This window comes from Geotrypetes seraphini, chromosome 9, assembly GCF_902459505.1.
Source record: "Geotrypetes seraphini chromosome 9, aGeoSer1.1, whole genome shotgun sequence".
Classification (NCBI taxonomy): domain Eukaryota; kingdom Metazoa; phylum Chordata; class Amphibia; order Gymnophiona; family Dermophiidae; genus Geotrypetes; species Geotrypetes seraphini.
This window is the reverse complement of record NC_047092.1, coordinates 127,104,978-127,132,582: the sequence shown is the minus strand read 5'-3', so window position 1 is coordinate 127,132,582 and position 27,605 is coordinate 127,104,978. Positions and strand designations below refer to the sequence as shown.

The window sequence follows — 27,605 nt, the reverse complement described above, 5'->3', positions numbered from 1 at the left end:
CGTTCTATGATGACTTGATAAATTCAGCAGATCCAACTGGTACCCTCTGCTGTGTATTACCTGAAAATTGGAGGGTGACCAATGTTACACCGATTTTTTAAAAGAGTTCCAGGGGAGATCCGGGAAATTACAGACCGGTAAGCCTGACTTCAGTGCTGGGCAAAGTAGTGGAAACAATTTTCCTGCAACTCGTTCTGAGCTCGTTGGGGACAACAGGATAGAAAATGAATTAAATAAATAAATATAAAAAATAAAATTGTGGAACACTTAGACAAACATGATTTAATGAGCATGGGTTCAGCCGATGGAGATCTTGCCTCGCCAATTTGCTTGACTTCTTTGAAGGTGTGAATAAACATGTGGATAAAGGTGAGCTGATTGATAGTGTATCTAGATTTTCAGAAAGCTTTTGACAAAGTTCCTCAGGAGAGGCTTCTGAGAAAATTAAAGCATCATGGATAGGTGGCAAAGTTCAGTTGTGGATTAGGAATTGGTTATTGGATAGAAAACAGGGGGTAGGGTTAAATGGTCAATTTTTTCAGTGGAGGAGAGTAAACAGTGGAGTGCTGCAGGGATCTCTACTGGGACCGGTGCTCTTTAACTTATTTATAAATGATTTGGAATGATGAGTGAGATGATTAAATTTGCAGATGACACTAAACCGTTCAAAGTTGTTAAAACAATGCAGATTGTGAAAAATTGCAGGCAGACCTTAAGAAATTGGAAGGCTAGGCATCCAAGTGGCAGATGAAATTTAATGTGGACAAAGGCAAAGTGATACACATTGGGAAGAATAGCCCAAATCAGTTACCAAATGCTAAGATCCACCTTAGGAGTTAACATTCAAGAAAAGGATCTGGATGTTGTAGACCAGTGTTTTTAAACCTTTTCAAGCCAAACCCCTGCGGAGTACCACAAGGATCCCCACTATCGCCCATACTATTCAACCTCTTCATAGCTTCCTTAGGCACTGCCCTAGACGCCCTAAATATAACATCTTTCAGTTACGCAGATGACATAACCATCATTCTCCCATTTGACATACAAGACCCCAGCTCCAATGAACACCTGATAACAACACTAGAAACTGTAGAAAAATGGATGAAGAACCATAAATTGAAACTGAATGCAGAGAAAACCAAATTCCTACTACTAGAGAAGGAACAAAAGCAATCTATAACAGAACTGGAAGTAAATACAGTGGTGCCTCGCATAACGGACGCCTCGCACAGCGAACGCTGCGCACAACGAACTTTATGTCTTGATCCGTACAACGAACTTCGTTTCACACAACGAAGTCGCCCGAGCTGCATCCTTCCGCGCAGGCACTGCGCTTAACTGCCCTCTCTCCGCCTGGTTCCCTCTTGCCCCCCCGACTCCCCGACACGATCGGGGCAAGAGGGAGCTCAAGCCCTCTTTCCCCCCCCGACTCCCCGACACGATCGGGGCAAAAGGGAGCCCAAGCCCTCTTGCCCCGCCGATTCCCCGACACGATCGGGGCAAAAGGGAGCCCAAGCCCTCTTGCCCCGCCGATTCCCCGACACGATCGGGGCAAGAGGGAGCTCAAGCCCTCTTGCCCCCCCGACTCCCCGACACGATCGGGGCAAGAGGGAGCTCAAGCCCTCTTGCCCCCCCGACTCCCCGACACGATCGGGGCAAAAGGGAGCCCAAGCCCTCTTGCCCCGCCGATTCCCCGACACGATCGGGGCAAAAGGGAGCCCAAGCCCTCTTGCCCCGCCGATTCCCCAACTCCCCGACAATATCGGGCCAGGAGGGAGCCCAAGTCCTCCTGGCCACGGCGACCCCCTAACCCCACCCTGCACTACATTACGGGCAGGAGGGATCCCAGGCCCTCCTGCCCTCGACGCAAACCCCCCCTCCCCCCAACGACCGCCCCCCCCCAAGAACCTCCGACCGCCCCCCCAGCCGACCCGCGACCCCCCTGGCCGACCCCCACGACACCCCCAACCCCCTTCCCCGTACCTTTCTGTAGTTGGCCGGACAGACGGGAGCCAAACCCGCCTGTCCGGCAGGCAGCCATCGACGGAATGAGGCCGGATTGGCCCATCCGTCCCAAAGCTCCGCCTACTGGTGGGGCCTAAGGCGCCTGGGCCAATCAGAATAGGCCCGGGAGCCTTAGGTCCCTCCTGGGGGCGGGGCCTGAGGCACATGGGCCCAACCCGACCATGTGCCTCAGGCCCTGCCCCCAGGAGGGACCTAAGGTTCCCGGGCCTATTCTGATTGGCCCAGGCGCCTTAGGCCCCACCAGTAGGCGGAGCTTTGGGACGGATGGGCCAATCCGGCCTCATTCCGTCGATGGCTGCCTGCCGGACAGGCGGGTTTGGCTCCCGTCTGTCCGGCCAACTACAGAAAGGTACGGTGAAGGGGGTTGGGGGTGTCGTGGGGGTCGGCCAGGGGGGTCGCGGGTCGGCTCGGGGGGGCGGTCGGAGGTTCTTGGGGGGGGGGCGGGCGTTGGGGGGGGGGGGGGTTTGCGTCGAGGGCAGGAGGGCCTGGGATCCCTCCTGCCCGTAATGTAGTGCAGGGTGGGGTTAGGGGGTCGCCGTGGCCAGGAGGACTTGGGCTCCCTCCTGGCCCGATATTGTCGGGGAGTTGGGGAATCGGCGGGGCAAGAGGGCTTGGGCTCCCTTTTGCCCCGATCGTGTCGGGGAGTCGGGGGGGCAAGAGGGCTTGAGCTCCCTCTTGCCCCGATCGTGTCGGGGAGTCGGGGGGGCAAGAGGGCTTGAGCTCCCTCTTGCCCCGATCGTGTCGGGGAGTCGGGGGGGGCAAGAGGGCTTGAGCTCCCTCTTGCCCCGATCGTGTCGGGGAGTCGGGGGGGGGCAAGAGGGCTTGAGCTCCCTCTTGCCCCGATCGTGTCGGGGGTGCCAGGGACTACACGGAGTCACCCACCGTACCACCCGATTCGGGTAAGCGCAGGTATCGGTGGGTGGCTTATTTGCGGGGGGTGCCTTATTTTACATTTTTTTCTAAAAAGGGGGGGCTGTCTTATTTGATGGCCCTGCCTTATCATCGGGGAAACACGGTAGAAAAAAAAAAAAAATGAACAGTTAAGTCCCAGTTTTTGCCGCTGAGACTCTGCCCTCTCACTGTAAAATTAGACTCTACTTAGTCTGTCTTTAAATTTAAAAAATGTGTGTTGTTTTAAAAAACAATTATGTTTTTAGATGTATCTAAATAAAAATAATAACCAAAAATGTATCTTTTTTTATGTCATCTTAGCATATTTTATGCTACAGAACGAATTATTTTGTTTTACATGTATTCTTATGGGAAAACGCGTTTCACACAACGAACGTTTCACATAACAAACTTGCTCCTGGAACGGATTAAGTTCGTTGTGTGAGGCACCACTGTACAATCAAATATCCCATACAGAGCACTCTAAAAATTCTAGGAATACAATTAGATAGACGCTGCACTATGCAGACACAGATACACAAAGACATACAGAAGGCATTCTTCACCATGCGAAACCTAAGAAAAATAAGAAATTTCTTTACCAAAGAACACTACAAGATCATTGTACAATCCCTCACACTCAGTAACTTGGATTACTGCAACAGCCTCTACCTAACATGTCCTAACAATATGATAAAACAACTACAGACAGTTCAGAACACTGCCATCAGACTCATCTACTGTCTCAGCAAATTTGACCACATCACTCCCGCCTATATAGACTCTCACTGGCTTCCGATAAAAGCAAGAACTCAATTCAAGTTCTATTGTCTGCTGTTTAAGATAACCCATGGAACTGCCCCCTGTTACCTAAACAACCGCCTAAACCATTACCGCTCATCCAGATCAAGAAGAACTCAAAACCTATTCACCTTCCCACCTAATAATGGAACCCGTCTTAAGAAACTATACGACAGCCTTCTAGCGACTCAGGCAGCAAAAATTGACCCCACAATCACCAAACTAATGATCAATACAACAGACATCAAAGTGTTTCGAAAAGAAATCAAAACATTTCTATTCAGAAAACACGTCATTACCAACTAATATCTTCCCTTTATGCACAAGCTCTCCCTCGATAGAATAACACATTAATTCAATTCTTAGAACCTTTCCTATCATACATACTCTGATTCCTATATAAACATTTTCCACACTATCCAATAAATTTCTTACTTCATTATTAGGTAACTTCCAATCTGTAAACCGTATATACTGATAATCTCCACTATATTCTGTTATCACTTGATTCCCTTGATATGTAATTCTCAAAATTGAATCCTCTACCACACCATGTAATGTACACGAATCACTGTTATGTAATTTATCTAGATAATCTATATTACGCAATTCTTTTGGTAATTCCTATAATTTGTATTCCGCCTTGAACAATATATAATGTATAATGTATTCGAAATTAATTTTCCTATGAACTGTTTTCCTACCTTCTTCTACTCTATGTTTATAACCTAACTAATTTATTTTTCTCAAGTACTTTAGCAAGAATGTGAGCCTTTGGGATAGTCAGGGAACTCTAAGTACTTTCTCTTCATCTTAATTAATCTTACTTATTGCATTTCTTCTGTTTATACTGTAAACCGCTTAGAACCTCACGGTACAGCGGTATATAAGAAATAAAATTATTATTATTATTATTACCCCTAAGCCTAACAAATTCCAATTGAGTACGCCTGCCCAAACTCCGCTCCTGACTTCACCCCCATAATAATAGTACTAATTGTAATACAATTTCTTCCATCTGTTTTTCATATACACACAATATAATCTTTTTTTATTATTTTATCAATAATTTTACATTTAAATCTATATACAGTGGTGCCTCACACAACGAACTTAATTCGTTCCAGGAGCAAGTTTGTTATGCGAAAAGTTCGTTATGTGAAACGCGTTTTCCCATAACAATACATGTTAAAAAAAATAATTCGTTCTGTAGCATAAAATATGCTAAGGTGACATAAAAAAAGATAAATTTTTGGTTACTATTTTTATTTAGATACATCTAAAAACATAATTGTTTTTTAAAACAACACACATTTTTTAAATTTAAAGACAGACTAAGTAGAGTCTAATTTTACAGTGAGAGAGGGCAGAGTCTCAGCGGCAAAAACTGGGACTTAACTGTTCATTTTTTTTTTTTTTTCTACCGTGTTTCCCCGATGATAAGGCAGGGCCATCAAATAAGACAGCCCCCCCTTTTTAGAAAAAAATGTAAAATAAGGCACCCCCCCCGCAAATAAGCCACCCACCGATACCTGCGCTTACCCGAATCGGGTGGTACGGTGGGTGACTCCGTGTGGTCCCTGGCACCCCCGACACGATCGGGGCAAGAGGGAGCTCAAGCCCTCTTGCCCCCCCGACTCCCCGACACGATCGGGGTAAGAGGGAGCTCAAGCCCTCTTGCCCCCCGACTCCCCGACACGATCGGGGCAAAAGGGAGCCCAAGCCCTCTTGCCCCGCCGATTCCCCAACTCCCCGACAATATCGGGCCAGGAGGGAGCCCAAGTCCTCCTGGCCACGGCGACCCCCTAACCCCACCCTGCACTACATTACGGGCAGGAGGGATCCCAGGCCCTCCTGCCCTCGACGCAAACCCCCCCTCCCCCCAACGACCGCCCCCCCCCAAGAACCTCCGACCGCCCCCCCAGCCGACCCGCGACCCCCCTGGCCGACCCCCACGACACCCCCAACCCCCTTCCCCGTACCTTTCTGTAGTTGGCCGGACAGACGGGAGCCAAACCCGCCTGTCCGGCAGGCAGCCAACGACGGAATGAGGCCGGATTGGCCCATCCGTCCCAAAGCTCCGCCTACTGGTGGGGCCTAAGGCGCCTGGGCCAATCAGAATAGGCCCGGGAGCCTTAGGTCCCTCCTGGGGGCAGGGCCTGAGGCACATGGGCCCAACCCGACTATGTGCCTCAGGCCCTGCCCCCAGGAGGGACCTAAGGCTCCCGGGCCTATTCTGATTGGCCCAGGCGCCTTAGGCCCCACCAGTAGGCGGAGCTTTGGGACGGATGGGCCAATCCGGCCTCATTCCGTTGTTGGCTGCCTGCCGGACAGGCGGGTTTGGCTCCCGTCTGTCCGGCCAACTACAGAAAGGTACGGGGAAGGGGGTTGGGGGTGTCGTGGGGGTCGGCCAGGGGGGTCGCGGGTCGGCTGGGGGGGCGGTCGGAGGTTCGTGGGGGGGGGGGCGGTCGTTGGGGGGAGGGGGGGTTTGCGTCGAGGGCAGGAGGGCCTGGGATCCCTCCTGCCCGTAATGTAGTGCAGGGTGGGGTTAGGGGGTCGCCGTGGCCAGGAGGACTTGGGCTCCCTCCTGGCCCGATATTGTCGGGGAGTTGGGGAATCGGCGGGGCAAGAGGGCTTGGGCTCCTTTTTGCCCCGATCGTGTCGGGGAGTCGGGGGGGCAAGAGGGAGCCAGGCGGAGAGAGGGCAGTTAAGCGCAGTGCCTGCGCGGAAGGATGCAGCTCGGGCGACTTCGTTGTGTGAAACGAAGTACGTTGTAGGGAGCAAGACATAAAGTTCGTTGTGCGCAGCGTTCGCTGTGCGAGGCGTTCGTTATGCGAGGCACCACTGTATATAAAATCGGATGTATGTATGTATGTGCCGCGATCACGCAAAAACGGCTTGCCCGATTTGAACGAAACTTGGTATGCCGATCCCTCACTACCTGGGGTGATATGTTCTGGGGTCTCACGGCCCACCTGCACATGTGGGCGGAGCTACAAACATAAAATCAGATTTCACCCATTCATGTCAATGAAAAAATGTAAAACAGCTGCCAACGCAAAAACGGCTTGCCCGATTTGAACGAAACTTGGTATGCAGATCCCTCACTACCTGGGGTGATATGTTCTGGGGGTATCGCGGCCAACCTGCACATGTGGGCGGAGCTACAAACATAAAATCAGATTTCACCCATTCATGTCAATGGAAAAAATGTAAAACAGCTGCCAACGTAAAAACGGCTTGCCCGATTTGAACTAAACTTGGTATGCAGATCCCTCACTACCTGGGGTGATATGTTCTGGGGGTCTCGCAGCCCAACTGCACACGTGGGCGGAGCTACAAACATAACTTCAGATTTCACCCATTCAAGTCAATGGGAAAAATGTAAAAAGCTGTGGGACCGATTTGAACTAAACTTGGTATGCTGATCCCTCACTACCTGGGGTGATATGTTCTGGGGGTCTCGCGGCCCACCTGCACACATGGGCGGAGCTACAAACAGAAAATCAGATTTCACCCATTCATGTCAATGGAAAAAATGTAAAAAACTGCCATTCTCACAGTAATTCCAACTACCTGGGGTGATATGTTCTGGGGGTCTCGCGGCCCACCTGCACACGTGGGCGGAGCTACAAACAGAACATCAGATTTCACCCATTCATGTCAATGGAAAAAATGTAAAAAGCTGCCATTCTCACTGTGACCAATTTGGACGAAACTTGGTATGCAGATCCCTCACTACCTGGGGTGATATGTTCTGGGGGTCTCGTGGCCCACCTGCACACGTGGGCGGAGCTACAAACAGAAAATCAGATTTCACCCATTCATGTCAATGGAAAAAATGTAAAAAGCTGCCATTCTCACAATAATTCAAAAACGGCTTGACCGATTTGAACGAAACTTGGTATGCAGATCCCTCACTACCTGGGGTGATATGTTCTGGGGGTCTCGCGGCCCTCCTGCACACGTGGGCGGAGCTACAAACAGAAAATCAGATTTCACCCATTCATGTCAATGGAAAAAATGTAAAACGCTGTGGGACCGATTTGAACGAAAATTGGTATGCAGATCCCTCACTACCGGGGGTGATATGTTCTGGGGGTCTTGCCGCCCACCTGCACACGTGGGCGGAGCTACAAACAGAAAATCAGATTTCACCCATTCAAGTCAATGGAAAAAATGTAAGAAGCTGTGGGACCGATTTGAACGAAATTTGGTATGCAGATCCCTCACTACCTGGGGTGATATGTTCTGGGGGTCTCGCGGCCCACCTGCACACGTGGGCGGAGCTACAAACAGAAAATCAGATTTCACCCATTCAAGTCATTGGAAAAAATGTACAAAGCTGTGTGACCGATTTGAACGAAACTTGGTATGCAGATCCTTCACTACCTGGGGTGATATGTTCTGGGGGTCTCGCGGCCCACCTGCACACGTGGGCGGAGCTACAAACAAAATCAGATTTCACCCATTCAAGTCAATGGAAAAAATGTAAGAAGCTGTGGGACCGATTTGAACGAAACTTGGTATGCAGATTCCTCACTACCTGGGGTGATATATTCTGGGGGTCTCGCGGCCCACCTGCACACGTGGGCGGAGCTACAAACATAAAATCAGATTTCACCCATTCATGTCAATGGAAAAAATGTAAAAAGCTGCCAACGCAAAAACGGCTTGCCCGATTTGAACGAAACTTGCAACACATCTTCCTTTTCAGTTTAAGAGATTGAAAATTCCAGTGAGACTTGCATTCTCTATCACACTCAACAAATCACAGGGACAGACTATTACATACTGTGGAGTGGATTTAAGATCCCCCTGTTTTTCCCATGGACAACTCTATGTTGCTTGCTCAAGGGTGGGTTCACCCAAGAATTTATATGTTCTTGCTCCTGGAGGTGAAACTAAAAATGTTGTTTATAATCAAGTTTTGTGTTAGTTGTATTGTATTCATTTTGTCAAATATTTCACATTATAATTTGAATATTGTACTTTTTATAAAGCTGTAAAAAAATAATTTCATTCACCACTATAAAGTATCTTTATTTGAATCCATTTACAGTGTTATTGCTATAATTAAATACCCGTGCAACGCCGGGGCATCAGCTAGTATAAAGTATAAACTTGTACAGAAAGCAAAATTTAAGCCAAGAACTTGTTACAAAGACAAAGCAACATTTAACTAAATACTAAAAAAAATGCTTAAATTTCAACTCAAGTCCTCCATTTTTCGGATCCAAAATGTGACAAAAAGCGAGATTTAATAGGTAATATATGAAGAAGAATAACGCAACTAATTTAACTGAACTCAGGAATGTCCCATCATTTTCTCCTTTTATCTAGAGCTTAGCTCTTATCCTTTTCCTTTTCCAGTTGTGATAACGACAGGAAGGTTGTCAGCTGGAAAGGTTCAAAGAAAACATATTTTTGTGAAGAATAATACACAATACATTTGCATGGATGACGCAAGTAGAACATCGCTCCTAAAGCTAACACTCCAGGTTTTAAAAGTAAGAATTCTCTACAATGCCTCTGGGTATCTCTGGTCAAGTCTGGATACATTTGTATTCTCATACCTAGAAATTGCTTCTGCTTGTTTTTAAAGAAAAATCTCAGTAACCAGTTTTTATCTGCTTTCAAAGCCACTGTTAATAGTAAAGTTGCAGGTATCGCCCTTTCCTTATCAGATAACTCCAATAAAGCGGACACATTCAGAGTTTCCTGGGCAATTTCTTGCTGTTGTTTCTGCTGATTATTGGGGAGATAGTAAACTTGTGTAAATGGAGGTATCACCTCCTCCGATATCTCCAAAATTTCTAACATGTATTTCTTCAATATCTCCCTAGAGATTATCATAGTGACCCTAGGAAAATTCACCAATCTTAAATTATTACTACGAGAAAAATTTTCTAAAGACTCAAGCTTTCTCTTAAGATTTGTATTGTCTTTAATCAATGTTTCTTGAACCTGTTTAGACTTCTTTATCTCCTGATTAATATTTCCAATTGCCTTTTTAGATTCAGTTACTTCCAATTTTAAGCTCTGGATGTCAATTGTCTGAACTTTTATTTTCTCTTCTAATTGGTGAAATTGGGGGTTTATTAAATTAGGTAGACTAGCTACCATGTCCCAGATAGATTCAAGTTCTACCTCTTGGGATTTCTGACTTGAGATAAATGAACCATAGATTCCACTTCCTCACCAGCTGACTTTTTTCCTTGTTGGTCACTCTCCTGGATTCGCCCGACCCTAGATGTTATCAAATCCTCAGTCTCCATGCCTAGGCTCTGCTGGAATTGTAGAGAGTCTGGCTCCAAGCTTCCCTCAGCGTTCTCACCGGCCTCCAGAGAAGAGCGAGTTCCCACTTCCGAAGGCTCCTCCACCCGCAAAGAGCTGGTAACTTGAGGATGTGGGGGCGGACCCCTTGTATCAGGACTCGGAGTGGTTTCCAGACCCAAAGAGATCACCTCCGTCCCACTCATCCGGAGTGTCTCTGGCGGGGGGGGGAGGGGGGTCACCGACAACTGGAGGGCACCCTGCATACGCCGGAGGAGCTCCTCTATATTGCCCAGACCGGCCCGTCCGGAGCTCCACAAGGCCCCAGCCGAGCTCATAGAAACATAGAAGATGACGGCAGAAAAGGGCTACAGCCCTTCAAGTCTGCCCACTCTGCTTACCCACCCCCTGTCTATGCCCTAATGACCCAATTTCCTTATCTTGACCCTCGTAGGGATCCCACATGGGTATCCCATTTATTCTTAAAGTCTGGCACGCTGTCTGCCTTGATCACCTGCACTGGAAGCTTGTTTCAATGATCAACTGACACATTTTGATCACTAAATTGAAAATAAAATCATTTTTCCTACCTTTGTTGTCTGGTGATTTCATGAGTCTCTGATTGCACTTCCTTCAGACTGCCTCCTGCACGCTTCCTCTCTTCGAGATCTCATTCCATTCCCCAGCCAGCATCTCTCTCTCTTCCTCCAAGAGTCCAACTTTTTCTTCCTCTCTTTCTGCCTCCCCACTGAAGCCACCGTCGCCGATTTCTCCCTGCCTGTCCGCACCACTCCCAAAGCCGACCCTGCCACCCAACAAACTCCATTCCCTCTCAACTTTTTCTTCCTCTTTTTCAGCCAGGTTGAGAAACACTGTCGTAGACAATACAATGAAACCTTCCACCCAATGTGCCGTGGCCAAAATAGCAAACAGGATGATAGGAATTATTAAAAAAGGGATGGTTAACAAGACGAAGAATGTTATAATGCCTGTGTATCGCTCCATAATGCGACCTCATCTGGAGTATTGTGTTCAATTCTGGTCTCCTTATCGCAAGAAAGATATAGCAGCACTAGAAAAGGTTCAAAAAAGAGTGACCAAGATGATAAAGGGGATGGAACTCCTCTCGTTTGAGGAAATACTAAAGAGGTTAGGGTTCTTCAACTTGGAAAAGAGACGGCTGAGGGGAGATATGATTGAAGTCTACAAAATCCTGAGTGGAGTAGAACGGGTACAAATGGATTGATTTTTCACTCCATCAAAAATTACAAAGACTAGAGGACACTCAATGAAGTTACAGGGAAATACTTTTAAAACCAATAGAAGGAAATATTTTTTCTCTTGAAGAATAGTTAAGCTCTGGAACGCATTGCCAGAGGTTGTGGTAAAAGTAGATAGTGTAGCTGGTTTTAAGAAAGGTTTGGACAATTTCGTGGAGGAAAAATCCATAGTCTGTTATTGAGAAATACATGGGGGAAGCCACCACTTGCCATGGATCAGTAGCATGAAATGGTGCTACTCTTTGTGTTTTGGTGGTGGATGCCTGGAATGTGCTCCCGAGAGAGGTGGTGGAGAGTAAAACTGTGACTGAGTTCAAAGAAGCGTGGGATGAACACAAAGGGTCTAGAATCAGAAAATAAGATTAAATATTGAACTAAGGCCAGTATTGGGCAGACTTGCACGGTTTGTGTCTGTATATGGCCGTTTGTTGGAGGATGGGCTGGGGAGGGCTTCAATGGCTGGGAGGGTGTAGATGGGCTGGAGTAAGTCTTAACAGAGATTTCGGCAGTTGAAACCCAAGCACAGTACAGGGTAAAGCTTTGGATTCTTGCCCAGAAATAGCTAAGAAGAAAAAATTAAAAAATTTAAATTGAATCAGGTTGGGCAGACTGGATGGACCATTCGGGTCTTTATCTGCCGTCATCTACTATGTTACTTACCCAGAGATCTGTCCTCTCCTGTCAGAAAGATGTGTCCTCTTCCCACTTTTCTTTTCCCAGAAAGAATGTTACCTTGGACTTTTCCTCTCTTTATATAGACTTCATGTATAGGGGACTGCTAAAAACAAACCCTTTGAAGCTAACACAGTAATTAGATTACCCTGATGACCTTTATAGCGACTCTGCCTTCTTCACAAAACCCTCTTCTTTACATTTTCTCAGGCTTGGCTACAACTGCAAGGCTGCGTACGAGCTATGGCTGCCTCTGTAGCTCATTTCTGCTCTGCCTCTATTGAGGACATCTGTAAAGTGACATCTGTACATTTACCTCTCATTACTATTTGGAACAAAACTCCAGAAGACAAGCAGATCTGCAAAAGTTTTTTGCTTCCTAAGTGCCCACTTTCCCTCCAACTAAGAAGCCAACTAGGGGAGTGGGGACAAGTTGTGAAACTATAATGCCTGCTTGTCCTTGGAGAAAGTGAAGATACTTACGTATAACAGGTGTTCTCCATGGACAACAGGCATATATTCTTACAACCTTTACGAGAAAATTCCTGCACAGGGTATTTCATCTCTCACCAGACTTATCAACTCAGCCTTACTATCTGGTCTATTTTCTGTACAAATGGGACACATTGCCCTGACCCCACTTCTGAAAAAAGCTGATCTAGACCCATCCTCCCCTTCCAGCTATTGTCCTATAGCAAATATTCTTCTCCTGACCAAAATGCACGAGGCTATTATATCCACTCAGCTCTCATCTTACTTAGAGAGATTCTCCATTCTATTACCTTACCAATACGGCTTTAGACCCAATTTCAGCACTGAATCCCTGCCTGGCCTCTTTAATCTCAAAGATCCAACAACTTCAATCTCGTAATAAGCTTGCTATCCTACTACAATTCGATCTATCTGCAGCCTTTGATGTTGTCTACCACGATATCCTAATTTACCAACTTTCTGAATTAGGCATTGATTCCACAGTCTTAGACTGGTTCTCAAAATTTTTACGATCCCGCTCTTAAACTGTTAACATGAATGGAACCATGTCTTCTCCTTGGAGTCCGCTATGTGGTGTTCCCCAGGGATCACCTCTGTCCCCTATTCTTTTCAACATTTATATGTCTTCTTTGAAATTCTTCCATCTATCTCCCTTTGAAACTCTATTTACATATGCAGATGGCATCCTTGTCCTTCTCGAGATAGATTCAAACCTCACTAACCTCACCAAAAATATAACAGTTTGCATAACGAAACTCCAATCCTGGGCCTTCTCTGTACAAATGAAGCTGAATGAGTCCAAAACAAAACTACTCTGGCTTGGCCCAAAATTAGATCAGTTACCCACGCTCATTCCACTACTTCTGGTCCCACACTGCAGATCGAATTCTCAAGCAAAGTTTTGGGCATCATTATTGACTCTAACACTTTCCTTTAATGATCATCTCAACTCTCTGGTAAAAAAAAATGTTTTTTTAGTCTTCACATGTTGAGGAAAGTGAGATCCTGCTTCCGCCAACAACATTTTGCTGTCCTTGTACAATCAATCATTCTTTCCAGACTGGACTATTGTAATTCCATCTATCTAAGTCTAACCAATAAAAATCTTCAAAGATTTCAGCGGATCCAGAACACTGTGGCTAGGTTGATCTTCACAAAAAGCAAATTTGACCATGTTTCCCCGCTTCTGTCAAAACTTCACTGGCTTCCGGTGATTTCTAGGATTCACTTTAAATGTACCTGCCTAATATTCAAGATCCTACATGGTATTCTTCCTCCCCTAATTCCACTATCCTGGAATTCTTTGAGACCTGACACTACCAGATCCACCCACAAACTCAAACTATCTTTCCCCTCGTTAAAATTTGTCATGTAAGCAGGTAAATTAGGGAAATCCCTTTTTTTCAAATTCACTGATGTTTGGAATAACCTCCTTGCCCCGCTGCTGAACCTAAGCTCATTCCAATTATTCCAAAAGCATCTGAAAACCTGGCTTTTCTCCAAAACGTAACGCTATCTATTTAAAATGTAAAGCTAGCTATCCTCTTCATAACCTCTTATTTCTTATTATGTCCTTCCCTCATTTATTGAATTTACCAGTAAACCGTGTCGAGCTCTATCTTAAGAACATAAGAAGTTGCCACCACTGAGTCAGACCAGAGGTCCATCACGCCCAGCGGTCTGCTCCCGCGGCGGCCCATCAGGTCTGTGACCTGTGAAGTGGTTCCTGACCATTTCTGTAACCTACCTCTACATCTATCTGTAACCCTCAATCCCCTCATCCTTTAGGAACCTATCTAAACCTTCCTTGAAACCTTGTAGTGTGCTCTGGAGATGATGCAGTATGCAAACTTAAAGTTTAGTTTAGTTGGATTCTTAGCTTTGTTACTGAGCTGATGATCCTGTGAGCCAAAGTCAAGCGGGAAGGCACTAATATGCACATGATATGGGCACTGCATAAAGATTTAAAGTGACAGTGCAATTGGCAGTGTCCTTACTGGGTTCTGTGGATGACATCACCCATATGTGAGAATATTTGCTTTTGTCGTCAGTCCTACACTGAGACACACTTTTACAGGAGATTTTTGCTGCTGCTTAGCTTCGAAGCCTGTGTTATATTGTTGAATTCCATATGGTCTTTAAGATAAAGAACACCTTGGACCTCTGAGGAAGATGTGTTAATCGAAACACGGACCGTGTCGGGTCCTGGTTTCTAACCAAGGTGAACCATCCTTTGGAAAACAACATTTTATTGATTCTGATAAAGTTCCTGTATCCTGTACATCATCTCTGCAGTCTTTCTTTTGAATATTTGCTTGCTGTCCTCTGAGAACACCTGATATAGGTAAATATCTTTGCTGTCGTGTGTGTAATAAAGCCAGTAAATGTACTTGGGGCCAGGCACTAGCTTTGTGAATTCATAATTTTGTCTGATGATAAAACTGTATTTCCAGACCTTGTTTGTACAAAAAGACTTGTTTGTACAAAAAGACTGAAATTCAGGTTTAAAACATTTTTTTAAAAGGCTGTTAACAGCTTTTAGTTGATTTTATTTCATTTTCTGTGTTCAGCATTAGAGGAACGCTCCTTTAATCTCTGATTTCCAGCTAGATATGTCATGTCTGATTCAGACAACTTTTCTTTCACTTGACAAAGTTTGGTTCCATAGCTGTATCAGACATATGTTGTACTCATCAGTGACTGCAACTTGTGCTTCTGGGCACAAAGATGGATATACCCAGTACTGTAGAGCTGATATGACAAATATACTTTTTAATAAAACACAAGATCCATCCAGGCACAATATTTTGTTTACTGGAGTATGTGTTCCTTTTAATCTTTTCTTTCTTCTTTCAGCTGTTCCTCCCTTGGCACCAAATACAGTATCTTCTTCTCTGGCATTGCTGGCCAATAATGTTTCAATGTCTGGTAATGAGCTACCACCGGGAGCATCCCCTAGAAAGAAGCCACGAAAGCAGCAACATGTGATTTCTACAGAAGAGGGTGATATGATGGAGGCAAATAGCACAGATGAGGAGAAATCCAGTAACATGAAAGCTCTGGTGGTGAAGGCAGAAAAACGGAAATCCCCTCCTAAGGAATATATAGGTATCTGACCTTTTTACCCTGAATCTCTCATACTACACTTTATCTGATTTGTACCAGAGGTCTTCCCTGTCCCAAGATGCATCTAGCTAACTGTCTTCTAAGGTTGCGGTTTTGGATTTGTCCTGTTAATGTATTTTTTGAGCAGAAAATTTATGTTAGATACCTACTACTACTCATTTTCTGTAGCACTGTACACATTATGTGCAGGTACTTTCTCTGTCCCTAGTGGGCTCACATAGAAATCAGAAATGAGATGCCCAGGTCAAGACACGTCAAATTCTGGTATTTGTTTTAGAAGAGGATCTACCAATATAGAGTCTAGGGCTAGTCCAACCATTAGGCAAGACTAAGTAGTTACCTGGGGCAGCAAAGAGTAGCTGCAGTCAGAGCAACAGATCTAGAGAGCCACACAAACTCATGGACTTGTCAGTGAATACTTTACCAGTAGGAAGGGTGAACAGTTTTTAAATAGACCATTTACCTGGGTAAATAGCTTATCCCAGGACAAGCAGGCAGCATATTCTTTACGCATGGGTGATGTCACCGACGGAGCCCTCGGTACGGACCTTTTTAACTAGAAAGTTCTAGTTGGCCTGCACCGCGCGTGCGCGAGTGCCTTCCCGCCCGACGGAGGAGTGCGTGGTCCCCAGTTTCTTCGTTTCCGCGGAGCGAAGAAGACGCGTGTGTTTTTTCAACGGCCGTTGAAATCACTTTTTGCCTTCCCGCTCGCGCTTTTTTCCATTTTTTCTTCTTTTTTGCCTTCGGGTTTCTTTTTCATTTGATTTGTAAAAAAAAAAAAAAAACTTATATTTTTTTCCGTCTTTGCCCCGGCGGGGCCTGTTGCCATTATACAGGCCTCGGGGTTCGATTTTGCGGAGGCTGTTTTCCCCTTCATGCCCCCGCAAGTCGGTTTTAAGAAGTGCCAGCGGTGTGCACGCCCGATCTCCCTCACTGACCCACACAATTGGTGTTTACAGTGTTTGGGTCCGGAGCATCGGGCGGACTCCTGCACCCGCTGTGCCACTCTTAAAAAGCGGACGCTTAAAAACCGACAAATCCAACAAAATCTTTTGTTCGGCACCGGGTCGACGATGGACTCCTCGGCATCGACAGCGGTACCACAGAAATCGGCACCGTCTATTTCGACACCGCCCGACCCCACATCGGCGTCTCTGGCGCCAGGTAAGCCGGCTAAGAAGCCGCCCTCTTCCCTCGAGCGTCCACCAGCCACAGTGGCGACACCGACATTACCGGCCTCGCGCCGATCCCGAAAGCGCTCCGCCCCGATTTCGGTGAGTGCCTCGTCATCGGCCTCCTCATCACCGGGGCGTGGAGCGGCACCTAAGGAACCGAAGCAAAAGAAAGCGGTTCCGGTGCCACCCCTGGATGACCGTATTACGGCCATCCTACAAGTTCAACTCCAGGAACAGTTGCAGCGCCAACTCGAGCACCTGTTACCCACTATCCTGGCACCGCTCCTTTCGGTACCAGACCGGCCCGAGCCCCGTACCGAGCCCCCGGTATCCACCCCATCGGTACCTATCAACACCTCCATGCCGATTCTTTCGGCTGAGCAACTTCATGCCCATCCGGTGGTTCACTCTCATACCACGACGGATCCTCCTCGGGACCAGGCAGGACGCCATACTTCCCGGGACCGGGATCGACGCCGGTCTTCTTCTCCCGGTACCGTTTCGGTGCGCTCTGGAAAATCTTTATCCAAGACTCACCACACCGCACCTTCCACCCCGGTGTCTCGGCATGCACACCCAGAGGTCCGGGACCCAGACCTATGGGAAGAGTCCCCCCCCGGTACCGAGGAGGATCTCTCCTCGTCTGATGAGGATCCATCGGCACCCGATGCCACCTCCAAACCTGAGCAGTCCTCCTTTTCGAAATTCCTCAGGGAGATGTCTGCAGCCTTGTCCCTTCCTCTGGAATCGGACTCTAAAAAATCTCAGGGACCTCAACAAGTATCTCGTCAAGGAGAAATTCAGAATGCTCTCCCTTGCCACGCTTTACCCTCTTCTTTCTCAACACGACTGGCTATGTTCCCTGGACCTCAAGGAGGCCTACACTCACATCTCCATCAATCCGAATTCTCGCCGCTACCTGCGTTTCCAGGTGCTACACCGCCACTATCAGTACAAGGTGCTACCGTTTGGCCTCGCTTCTTCACCCAGGGTATTCACCAAGTGCCTTATAGTAGTAGCGGCCTTCCTCAGGTCTCACAACCTCCAGGTGTTCCCCTACTTGGACGATTGGTTGGTGAAAGCACCTACGTCTCAACTTGTCCTACAGGCTACTCATCACACCATCTCTCTCCTCCACCTCCTGGGGTTCGAGATCAACTACCCCAAGTCGCATCTGCTTCCCACCCAGCGACTTCAATTCATCGGAGCTGTTCTGGACACCACTCTAATGAGGGCTTTTCTTCCCTCCGATCGTCAATGGACCCTGCTCCTTCTCTGTCGTCAGGTCCTCAGACATTCTTCCATTCCGGCCCGACAGATGATGGTCCTCCTGGGTCACATGGCCTCGACAGTACATGTCCTTCCTCTGGCACGTCTCCACCTCCGCACACCTCAATGGACTCTCGCCAACCAATGGTCACAGACTACGGATCTTCTTTCTCATCCCATCTCTGTGACATCATCTCTTCAGCAATCTCTCCAATGGTGGTTGAACTCCTCAAATCTTTCCAGGGGTCTGCTCTTTCATCTGCCCCCTCACTCCATGATCATCACCACAGATGCCTCCCCCTATGCGTGGGGAGCCCACCTGGGAGATCTCCGCACCCAGGGACTTTGGACCCCACAGGAGCGTCAACATCACATCAATTTCCTGGAACTCAGAGCCATGTTCTACGCCCTCAAGGCTTTCCAGCATCTTCTCTGTCCCCAGGTTCTTCTCCTGTGCACAGACAATCAAGTCGCCATGTACTACATAAACAAGCAAGGCGGCACCGGATCTCGCCTCCTTTGTTTGGAGGCTCTACGCATCTGGACCTGGGCCACGGCCCGCAATCTCTTCCTCAAGGCTGTCTATATCCAGGGCGAACAGAACTCTCTGGCCGACAATCTCAGCCGCATCCTTCAACCTCACGAGTGGACGCTAGACCCTCCAACACTCCACTCCATCTTTGCTTGCTGGGGCACTCCGCAGGTGGACCTCTTTGCAGCACCTCACAATCATCAGCTGCCCCAATTCTGTTCCAGACTCTTCTCTCCTCATCGTCTGGCCCCAGATGCATTCCTGCTCGATTGGAGGGATCGGTTCCTGTATGCCTTCCCTCCACTTCCTCTGATGTTGCGGACCTTGTCCAAACTCCGCAAGGACAGGGCCACCATGATTCTCATCGCCCCTCGGTGGCCTCGACAACACTGGTTCTCCCTTCTGCTCCAACTCAGCTCCAGGGAGCCCATTCCTCTTCCTGTGTTTCCTACTCTACTTACACAGCAGCATCAATCTCTACTACATCCCAATCTGTCTTCGCTCCACCTGACAGCTTGGTTTCTCTCGGGCTAACCTCTCCAGAGAATCTATCTCAGCCTGTCCGCCTCATTTTGGACGCCTCCAGGAAACCGGCCACCCTCCAATGTTACCATCAGAAGTGGACCAGGTTCTCCTCGTGGTGTCTACGGCATCATCATGATCCCACCTCTTTAGCGGTGGAATCTGTACTGGACTATTTGCTCTCACTGTCCAATGCTGGCCTCAAATCGACCTCCATCAGAGTTCACCTCAGTGCCATCACTGCATTTCACGAGCCTATCCTCGGAAAACCTCTCACGGCTCATCCACTGGTTTCCCGGTTCATGAGAGGTCTCTTCAATGTCAAACCTCCTCTACAGCCTCCTCCTGTCGTCTGGGACCTGAATGTGGTTTTATCAGCACTCATGAAACCTCCGTTTGAGCCTCTTGCCACAACTTCGCTCAAATTTCTTACCTGGAAGGTGCTTTTCCTAATCGCCATCACCTCTGCCAGGAGGGTTAGCGAACTGCATGCACTGGTCGCCGATCCACCATTCACTGTTTTTCACCATGACAAGGTGGTCCTGCGTACCCATCCCAAATTCCTTCCGAAGGTGGCCTCAGCTTTTCACCTCAACCAGTCCATTGTGTTGCCCGTCTTTTTTCCCAAACCCCATTCTCATCCTGGGGAACAGGCACTGCACACGCTGGATTGTAAGCGTGCCCTGGCCTACTACCTTGACCGTACCAGGGCTCACCGCTCATCTCCTCAGCTCTTTTTGTCATTCGACCCTAACCGTCTAGGTCGTCCTGTCTCCAAACGGACGCTTTCCAATTGGCTTGCTGCCTGTATTGCGTTCTGTTATGCTCGGGCCGGTCTCTCACTGGAAGGTGCTGTCACGGCCCACAGGGTCCGAGCTATGGCTGCTTCTGTGGCTTTCCTCCGTTCCACGCCCATCGAGGAAATCTGCAAGGCGGCCACTTGGTCCTCAGTTCACACGTTCACTACTCACTACTGTCTGGATGCCTTCTCCAGACGGGATGGACACTTCGGCCAATCTGTGTTACAAAATTTATTTTCCTAATGGCCAACCATCCCTCCTCCCTCTTTGTTAGCTTGGAGGTCACCCATGCGTAAAGAATATGCTGCCTGCTTGTCCTGGGATAAAGCACAGTTACTTACCGTAACAGGTGTTATCCAGGGACAGCAGGCAGATATTCTTACGTCCCACCCACCTCCCCGGGTTGGCTTCTTAGCTGGCTTATCCTAACTGGGGACCACGCACTCCTCGCGCACGCGCGGTGCTGCCAACTAGAACTTTCTAGTTAAAAAGGTCCGTACCGAGGGCTCCGTCGGTGACGTCACCCATGCGTAAAGAATATCTGCCTGCTGTCCCTGGATAACACCTGTTACGGTAAGTAACTGTGCTTTCTGGAAATTGTTCTTTATTAGTGTGTATGTGATATATATATATTTTTTAATTTATATCTCGCATATCCAACAATTCTATGTGGGTAACAATTGGCATACATAACATCACACTAAAAACAATATAAAGAACAAAAAATAACAAATAATGACATACACCATCATCATACAAACACTAAAAAGCCAAACTTCAGACAATACAAAGTTATTCAGAGTAGTGAAGACACAAAAAGATTGAGAAGACCTGCAACGTGACATAAACACACTCGAGAAATGGGCTGCGACATGGCAAATGAGGTTTAATGTGGATAAGTGTAAGGTAATGCATGTCGGTAACAAAAATCTTATACATGAATACAGGATGTACGGTGTAGTACTCGGAGAGATCCCCCAGGAAAGAGACTTGGGAGTACTGGTAGACAAGTCAATGAAGCCGTCCGTGCAATGTGCGGTGGCGGCAAAAAGGGCAAACAATGCTAGGAATGATTAAGAAGTGAATCACAAACAGATCTGAGAAGGTTATCATGCCGCTGTACCGGGCCAAGGTACGCCACCACCTGGAATACTGCATCATGAACTGTACATGAAGAAGGGCACTGTACTACTCGAAAGGGTCCAGAGAAGAGCGACTAAAATGGTTAAGGGGCTGGAGGAGTTGTCGTACAGTGAGAGATTGGAGAAACTGGGCCTCTTCTCCCTTGAAAAGAGGAGACTGAGAGGGGACATGATTAAAACATTCAAGCTAATGAAGGGAATAGACTTAGTAGATAAAGACAGGTTGTTTACCCTCTCCAGGGTAGGGAGAACGAGAGGGCACTCTCTAAAGTTAAAAGGGGATAGATTCTGTACAAACGTAAGGAAGTTCTTCTTCACCCAGAGAGTGGTAGAAATCTGGAACGCTCTTCTGGAGGCTGTTATAGGGGAAAACACTCTCCAGGGATTCAAGACAAAGTTAGACAAGTTCCTGCTGAACCAGAATATACGCAGGTAAGGCTAGACTCAATTAGGGCACTGGTCTTTGACCTAAGGGCCACCACGGGAGCGGACTGCTGGGCACGATGGGCCACTGGTCTGACCCAGCAGCAGCAATTCTTATGTTCTTAATGCATAAAACTAACCATGTAAATAATGGATAAAACCCAAAAATGCAAACAAACCAAATAGAAAAAAGAATAGCAGCAAGTTTACCCAAAAAATATGAAACTTTTTTTCATAAACTGTTTATTCAAGAGAACAAAGCAAGAACATACATAATACTTTTCCATAATTGAGTAATAACTATACAGAGAATGCAAATGAGTCCAGGCCTTGGTTCTTATGACCCAGACTCAACAAAAGAACTGCAACCCAAACCTCCTGCCCTCCCATCTTACCCCCTCCCCTTCAAAGGCTAGGATTGGGTAATAATGGCAATGCTGGCTTCTGCAATCTGTTCACAATGTGACTCTTCACTGTGGGGGAAAGCATGGCCAGATATGAGGACCAGACAGACAGACAAAATATTTTATTCCAGTACCTAGAGTAGTGAGCTGACATAGATTCCCATACCATCAGTTGATGGAACTTATTCCTCCAGTTTCATATAGTGGGTGGGGAGTCCTGCAACCAATGATTAAGGATACACTTCTTCCCCAGAATATACCCTTTACTTATCAGCACATTATCACCTGCAGAATGTTCCCCCAAGGAGCCAAGGTCTAGAAAGATAAGACCCTCTATTTGACAGGGAAGGACATAGTCTACCAGATACTGGAGGTACAACCAAACACTTAACCAAAAGATTCTAATTTTCAGACAAGACCATAAGCTGTGAGCTAGTGAGTTATCTGCTGCTTTTCATTTAATATATCAAGAGGTGGGAACACACCTAAAGTGATAAGCCTGCTGCTGAGAAATGTACCCCCTGTATATAGTTCTAAAGTGACACTCCTTCAGCTCTGCACGCTGAACCACCCAAGGAATAGTAATCACAAGAGAAGACAAGCAGGTGAGCCGAGGCCGCTGACCCAAATCACGTGCCCAAGCATCTAGCAACTTCTGATAATCCCGCTGGGGTAACAATTTCTCTAACCAGGGGTGGTAAAGAGAGTCTGGGAGTCACTCCCATTGGGCATCAGTGAAAAAGTTCCATAATGTATTCAGGAAAGCTTTGTTGACTGCTCCAGCTGGCAGGGAATTCAGATAATGCACTAATTGTATGTAAGCAAAGTAATCAGTGAATTTAAGAGACCAATTGACCTGAAGAGCTGGACAGGACAAAATACAACCATTTTCCTTGAGTACCTGTTCAAGACAACAAAGCCCTTTTTGAGCCCAAAGTTTAAACACTACACGCTCCTGTCCAGGGCAGAAATTCGCATTACCCACTAATGGCAAAACAAATGTACAGGAAGGATTCTGGCCTCAGAGTCTCCAGGCCTGTGGAAGTGGCCAGACCAGACACCTCCTAGCCACCGAACTAGGCAACACTATCCCCCTTATATGCAATAGGTAATGTAGATTCCAGGGATAGAAATAGTCTTTTTCTAAGGCCCATCTGTAAACTGAGAGCCATCCAAAAGTCAGTCCCTCAGAGGTTTAAGCAGATTGTATAATTGGAAATATGGTAGTCCCAGACCTCTAGTGGCCCATGAGCCCCAAAGAATCGCCCCACTCATTTTACCCTTCTTCCCCTCCCAGCAGCATGATACAACTAACCTATAAAAATGCACAATGTCCTTTTTCAACAAATACAATGGTAAAGTCTGCAGGAGATAAAGCCACTTGGGAAAGACAATCATGCAGAATAAATTTATACGTTCCATCAAGGAAATGGGAAGATTCATCCAGCGTCGAAGAAGTTTGGTCTCTCCTTACAGTTTATCTACGTTGATCTGGTACAAAGATTGGACATCATCTAATCTAATCTAATCTAATCTAAACCTTAAGTTTATATACCGCATCATCTCCATGAGAATGGAGCTCGACACGGTTTACAAGAACTTAAAATAGTGGGAAGAGAAGAAGAAAAAGGATTACATGAACTTATGTGTAGAAGGGGGGAGAGAAAGGGGGGAAGGATAGAGCTACAATTTTCTGAAAAGCCAGGTTTTCAGTTGTTTGCGGAATAACTGAAGGGAGCTCAGGTTCCGCAGCGGGGTGGTGAGGTCGTTCCAAAGACCTGTGATTTTGAAGAGAAGGGATTTTCCCAGTTTGCCTGAATAGTGGATGCCGCGTGGAGAGGGGAAGGCTAGTTTAAGCCTTTGGGCAGTTCTGGAGGAGTCGGGACTGGAGGAGTTGAAAGACAGTGGGATAAGAGGAGGCAGGATTCCGTGAATGATCTTGAAAGCCAGGCAGGAACATTTAAAATGGATTCTGGAGATTATTGGGAGCCAATGAAGTTTGGCAAGGAGTGGGGAGGCATGGTCAGACTTGCATTTTGAGAAGATCAGTTTGGCTGCAGTATTCTGGATTAGCTGGAGTCTTAGAATACTTTTTTTTTGATAGATTTAAGTAGATGGCGTTGCAGTAATCTAGTTTGGAGAGGATGATGGATTGGACAAGGATGGCAAAGTGTTGTTGGCTGAAGTAGGATCTAGCTTTCCTCAGCACGTGAAGGCTGAAAAAGCATGATTTTGCCAAGGAGTTGAGGTGGTCATTGAGGGAGAGAGAGGAATCGATAGTGATACCAAGGACCTTGCATGAGAACTCGAGCTGTAGTGTATCGCCTGTGGGTAGTGTGAAAAGTGTGGGCAGGTGTTCGAATTGTGGGCCGAGCCAGAGTAGTTTTGTTTTAGATTCGTTTAGTTTCATCTGTACCGAGAGGGACCAGGCACGGAGTCTCATTATGCAAGCTGTAATGTTTTCGTGGAGGTTGGTGAGGTTCTGGTCAGTCTCAAGGAGGACAAGGATGTCATCTGCATAAGTGTAGATTGTTTCCAGGGGGGATAGTTGAAAGAGTTTCAGAGAGGACATGTAGATGTTAAAGAGAATAGGGGAAAGGGGTGATCCTTGAGGGACACCGCAAGATGGAGTCCAAGGAGTGGACATGGTGCCATTTGTGTTGACGGTGTAGGAACGGGAGCGTAAGAAGTTTGAGAACCACATTAGGACGGTGGAGTCGATTCCAATCTCGGAAAGTTGGTAAAGTAGTATGTCGTGATGGATGACATCAAAAGCAGCGGAAAGATCGAATTGTAGTAGGACAGCGAATTTGTTACGTGAGTGTAGTTGTTGTACCTTTGAAATTAGGGAAACTAGGAGGGATTCAGTGCTAAAGCAGGGTCTGAAGCCATGTTGGTAGGGGTGAAGAATGGAGAATCTCTCAAGATAGGAGGAGAGCTGGGTAGCAACTATGGTTTCTAGAAGTTTGGTAAGTAGAGGGATATTTGCTATGGGACGGTAGTTTGATGGTAGGGAGGGGTCGAGATCGGCTTTTTTCAGAATAGGTGACAAGGCAATGTGGCCCATTTTTGTGGAGAACAAGCCTGATAGTAGAGCAGAGTTAATGAGTCTCGTAAGGGAGGAGATGGCCTGTGCAGGAATGTTTTCATAAAGGTGGGATGGGAAAGGATCTAAGATGCATTTGCAGGATTTCAGTCTGAGGCAGAGTTTAGAGATCTGGGGTTCAGATATGGGTTCAAATGTCATCCAGGATCTATCCGCTGGGATAGGGTTTGAGTCATTGGGAGGAAGAGAATTGTAAGAGACTGCTGAGGGGAAAAAGCTCCTTATGGTGGAAATCTTTTCATTGAAAAATTTGGCTAAGTCGTTTGCGGAAGGAGGGGAGAGGGGAGAGGTGGAGTCGTTTTTTGAGGTTAAGTTTCGCCAGATGTAGAACAGAGTACTATTTTGATTTTTTGATCTGGTGATTTTATCTCCATAGAAATTCTTTCTTGCTTTTTTTAGTATTGTGTTATAGAACTTGATGTTGTCTCGCCAGGATTGTTTGTCTGAGGGGGATTTCGATATTTTCCATTTCCGTTCCAGGGCTCGACAATTCTGTTTTAGTTCCCTGTGATATGGAAGGTACCAGGGGGCTTTGTGGGAGTGGGAGATAGTTTTTGTAGATAAAGGGGCCAGAGCGTGGTAGGTAGTCCCGGAAAGGGTAACCCAATTATGCCAGTTGGACTCTGGGTCTGTGTGTTTAGGAGAAGGGGGAAGTTGGTTAAGAAATTGGGTCCAGAACAATTCGCTCGTGATTTTTTTGCGGTAGGTGATAGATTTTGTGGGCCGGGGTGGAGTACCTAGATGAGACATGAAGATGGGGAGGCAGAAAGAGCCTAGAAGGTGGTCAGACCACGGGACAAGGTCCCAGCGGGCCTCTTCGGCAGAAGTTTTGTGCTCAGTCAGGTCGAGGAAGCTGATGATGTCTAGTTTATGTCCTTTATCATGGGTAGGTGTGGGTGGAGGAGTGGTGAAGCCAAGGGAGGTGAGGAAGTCTTTGAATTCAGTTGTGTCCATGCTGGTGTTATCGTCAAGGTGGAGGTTAATATCTCCTATGATCAGTAGTCTCTGGAATTTTAGGAAGACTCTTGTTATAGTCTCTAGGACAAGTTCAGAGGATTTATTCCAGGGGATAGGAGGGCGGTAGAGAACCAAGATGCCTAGTGGGTGGGGTTGGAGTTCGTCTTTAACTGAAGCTAGTAAGAATTCTAGAGAGGTATGGCTGCCCTTTTCAAGGAGCTGAACATTGAAGAATGATTTGTAAAGCAGAGCCAGGCCTCCTCCTTTCCGGTTGATTCTGGGTGAGAAGAGGCCGTGGTAGCCAGGGGGCAGAGTTCGTTTTGTGTGAAAGTATCGCTCTGCGGAAACAAAGAAACTGGGGACCACGCACTCCTCCGTCGGGCGGGAAGGCACTCGCGCATGCGCGGTGCGGCCAACTAGAACTTTCTAGTAAAAAGTGTCCGTACCGGGGCTCCGTCGGTGACGTCACCCATACGTTAAGAATATCTGCCTGCTGTCCCTGGATAACACCTGTTACGGTAAGTAACTGTGCTTTCTGATCCATGATTCTGTGATGCACACGAAACCCGGATCGGAGTCATCGAGTAGGTCTTTTATTATTTGGGTCTTGTTGCGGACTGATCTGGCGTAGTGGGGACCGGGGTGAGAGAGACAGAGGTGAGGTTGGGTAGGTTGGCTGGAGGGACAGGCTTTAAGGAGGAGTGGTTTCTTCCTCTGTGTTTTTTGTTGTGATGAGTTCTAGTGTGTACTAGTGTGGGGATTCTGAGGCCTGGGCAGGTGTTTGAGACTGTGGAGTCGGGGAGGTTGGGGGGGAGAGATATTTGGCAGTGGGAAGTATTGGTGAAAGAGCAGAGAAGTAGAAGGAGGAGCCAGGAGGGTGGCTTCATGGTGGGAGCGAGGCGAGATAGTGAGAGAGGGTTTGGGCAGAGCTTGTCAGGCAGGAGGTGGGAGAGATTAGTGCTGCTAGTAAGATCATGGACAACTGGATGCCCAGATAACAAAAAGAATCTGAAGCCCAATGTAAGGGAAATGTAGTGACCACCACTGGGAGGGGAGGGGGAGGGCAGAGACTGACTAAGATGGATGCCTGAAGCGCTCGACAAGATGCCAAGGGAGAAAAACTTTTACCTATCAATGGTAAAAAGGAAGGCTAAAACCTGGGTCTTTCCTGTCGAACCCGGATCTGCTTAACGTTTATGTGGTCCCATGGATGCCTTTGTGGAGGGGGGGTTGACTGTAAGGCCGGAAGAAAAGTCCTTGGCTGGAGGTGAGAGCCAAACGGAGGACTCCATATCCTCCCTCGAGGCAGTCAGTCTTTCTCCGGAAGAACGAAGAGCTCCGGATTGGCTACACTCCCTTCCTGGGCGTGACAACACAGGGAATGATAAGAAATGAGTACCCAACCTGCAGACCATGGAGAGAGAGATGGCTCCGTGGCACAGACATCGCAGGTTGAGTATTCAGCTCCACTTTGATCCAGGCCTGCCATGAAGACAGGAGGGGGAGTACAGGACCCACTTTGCCTGGAATTATATCAAGGTACTGTGAAATTGAGTGATTTAGAATCTATTGCTGTTATTCCAACTTTGGTGAAGCCACCGACTATTAACCTGGACTCTATATGGTAAGCTATTTCCTCACTACAAGTATCTTTGGGGACCCAGATACAAACCTTAACTTCCCATTGTGCTGGAGTGTTATCAGAGTCTTCT

General features: G+C 47.1%; 1 protein-coding gene across 4 annotated transcripts in view; it reads left to right on the top strand.

The window, feature by feature from the left end:
• Positions 1 to 27,605, top strand: part of SAP130 (Sin3A associated protein 130) — a 239,210-nt gene that overhangs the window by 174,977 nt on the left and 36,628 nt on the right. For all 4 annotated transcript variants that reach the window (XM_033958364.1, XM_033958365.1, XM_033958367.1 and 1 more), the window contains one exon: positions 15,294 to 15,545. In XM_033958364.1, the coding sequence (XP_033814255.1) occupies positions 15,294 to 15,545 (252 nt within the window). The remainder of the gene's footprint in view (positions 1 to 15,293; positions 15,546 to 27,605) is intronic.